The 2,247-nt window shown below is 39.5% G+C and overlaps 1 protein-coding gene across 1 annotated transcript; it reads left to right on the top strand.

Moving 5' to 3' along the window:
- The first annotated feature begins 640 nt into the window (after positions 1-640).
- LOC131611053 (uncharacterized) lies at positions 641-1,807 on the top strand. The gene has a single exon (XM_058883179.1). The coding sequence runs from the start codon at positions 641-643 to the stop codon at positions 1,805-1,807; it is 1,167 nt and encodes a 388-aa protein (XP_058739162.1).
- Positions 1,808-2,247: the final 440 nt, after the last annotated feature.

The following is a 2,247-nucleotide window of genomic DNA, read 5'->3' on the forward strand; positions in this document are numbered from 1 at the left end:
CTGAATTGTACTTTCTACAACATCAAATTGGCGCCGTTGTCGGGGATTGGCGTTTAAGATATTAAAACATCGCAATCGTTTCTATACTTTTAAGCTTTGTGCATTTGTTTATATATTGTATATATTTTTCTGTTTGTTGCAACGTTTGCTCAAGTGTTTGGATAGGTGGAAAAATTTCTGTTTATGCTTCGAGGCAAAAGTTCAAAGGAGCAACTTCTTTTTGATCCCGAGATCGAAAGAACAATCCGAAAGAACAAAAGGCAAACGAAGAAACTAAAATCCAAACAGAAAAAAGAAAGGAGCATCTACATCAACTTCCTCATCAAATTCATCAAAAGAAACAATGGCTGAAGTTGTTAATGGTCCTTGTGAAAGTAGCCCAAGGCGGTTTGCCCATCTCACCAACAATCCAGTCGCAAGACGAGCTGAGATGAAAATAGGACTGCTGCAAATTATTTATGCTAATCCTTTTGCAGGTTTGGATCATGAAGATCCATACACTCACCTCACCCGATTCTACGAAATAGCTGGTACATTAGGTGCACCAGAGGCTGAAGAGGAAGCTGTCTTCATGAGGTTATTTCCACACTCTTTGATCGGAAAAGCAAAGGATTGGTACCTCGATTAATCAACAGAAACCATGACCAATTGGAATGTGTTAGAGAGAAACTTTCTTAGCAGATTCTTTTCTCACAACCGATTCATGGATGCAAAGACAGCTATCGCCATATTCACCCAACTTTCAAATGAAACTTTCTGTGAAGCCTGGGAACGCTATAAATCCATGCTACGGAAGTGTCCAAACCACGGTTTCGACGACATGTCACAAATCCATATTTTCCGTAATGGATTATTACCTCAACCAAAACTTTTACTTGACGCAACAGCTGGAGGTTCCTTGATAGCAAAAAGTGCAGCAGAAGCAATTTCAATCATTGATAGGATGGCTCTCACAGATCACCAAGTTCAACACAATCGAGGTACCGTCCAAAAGAAGCCTGGAGTTTTGGAATTGGGTACAAATGATGCAATCCTAGCACAAAACAAATTGCTCACTCAAACCGTAGAGGAATTGACAAAACAGTTGTCCAAGCTTCCTCAACAACTCAAAGATGTGCACGGTTCGTCAAACGCATCACAACAAGTGGCTTTTTGTGAAATTTGTACGGGTGATCATCCAACTGGTTTCTGTCCCCCGATCAACGAAGAGGTAAAATATATGGGAAATCAACAACAAAGGCAAGTTTCGTACAATCAAGGTTATCCACACAACAACAACGCAAGCTATGGCCAAAACCGACCAAATCAGTACCAAAGTTACACGCAGCCAGATAAGCTTTCAAAGATCGAGGATACCTTGAATCAATTCATGCAATTGTCCATGGCAAACCAGAAAAACACTGATGCGTCAATTAGAAATCTTGAAACGCAAGTTGGGCAAATTGCGAAGCAACTAAGTGAGCAACAAAGAGGTACGTTTTCTGCCACCACTCAAGTTAATCCCAAAGAAACTTGTAATACAATCACGACAAAAGGTAGTGACATTGTTCAAGACAAAGTTGGGGAGAATTCAAAAGGTATAGTTGTGGAGAAAAATCAAGAAAAAGGAAAACGTAAGGAGGAGGAAGAAAACAATGCGGATCCTGGAAAAGTTACCTTACCGGTTAACATTGGAACTATCTATTTTGATTGTGCTTTGGTTGATCTTGGATCAAGCGTCAATCTTCTTCCATTATCCGTCGTGAGAAATATTGAAGATCTTCACTTGAACCCTACAACAATGAAGTTGCAACTTGCTGACAAATAAACCACAGAACCTATTGGCGTAATGAAAGATGTAATGGTCAAAGTGGATGGTTTTCGATTTTCAACTGACTTTGTGGTAATAAGCATGAATAAAGATGAAGATAGTCCTCCAATCTTAGGTCGTCCCTTCATAAAAGCAGCCCGAATGATGATTGACGTGGATGAAGGGAAGATGAAAGTAAGGTTCAAAGATGAAGAAGTAAACTTCAAATTGTTTCAACACAAGGAGGATGATTATTCCAAAGCTAAAGCTCCTGATGAAAAAGGCCTGATATTGAAAAAGATAAATGGTAAAGAAAGGCCAAATGATGGTGGCAAGGACGTTTTGACGAATTCAAACAAACCACTGTAAGTTTATTCGAAACAGGCGTCGAGCTAATGACGTTAAACAAGCACTTATTGGGAGGTAACCCAACTTTTCATTGCTTTCATTTCCTTTAT

This window comes from Vicia villosa, linkage group LG6 (genome assembly GCF_029867415.1).
Source record: "Vicia villosa cultivar HV-30 ecotype Madison, WI linkage group LG6, Vvil1.0, whole genome shotgun sequence".
Classification (NCBI taxonomy): domain Eukaryota; kingdom Viridiplantae; phylum Streptophyta; class Magnoliopsida; order Fabales; family Fabaceae; genus Vicia; species Vicia villosa.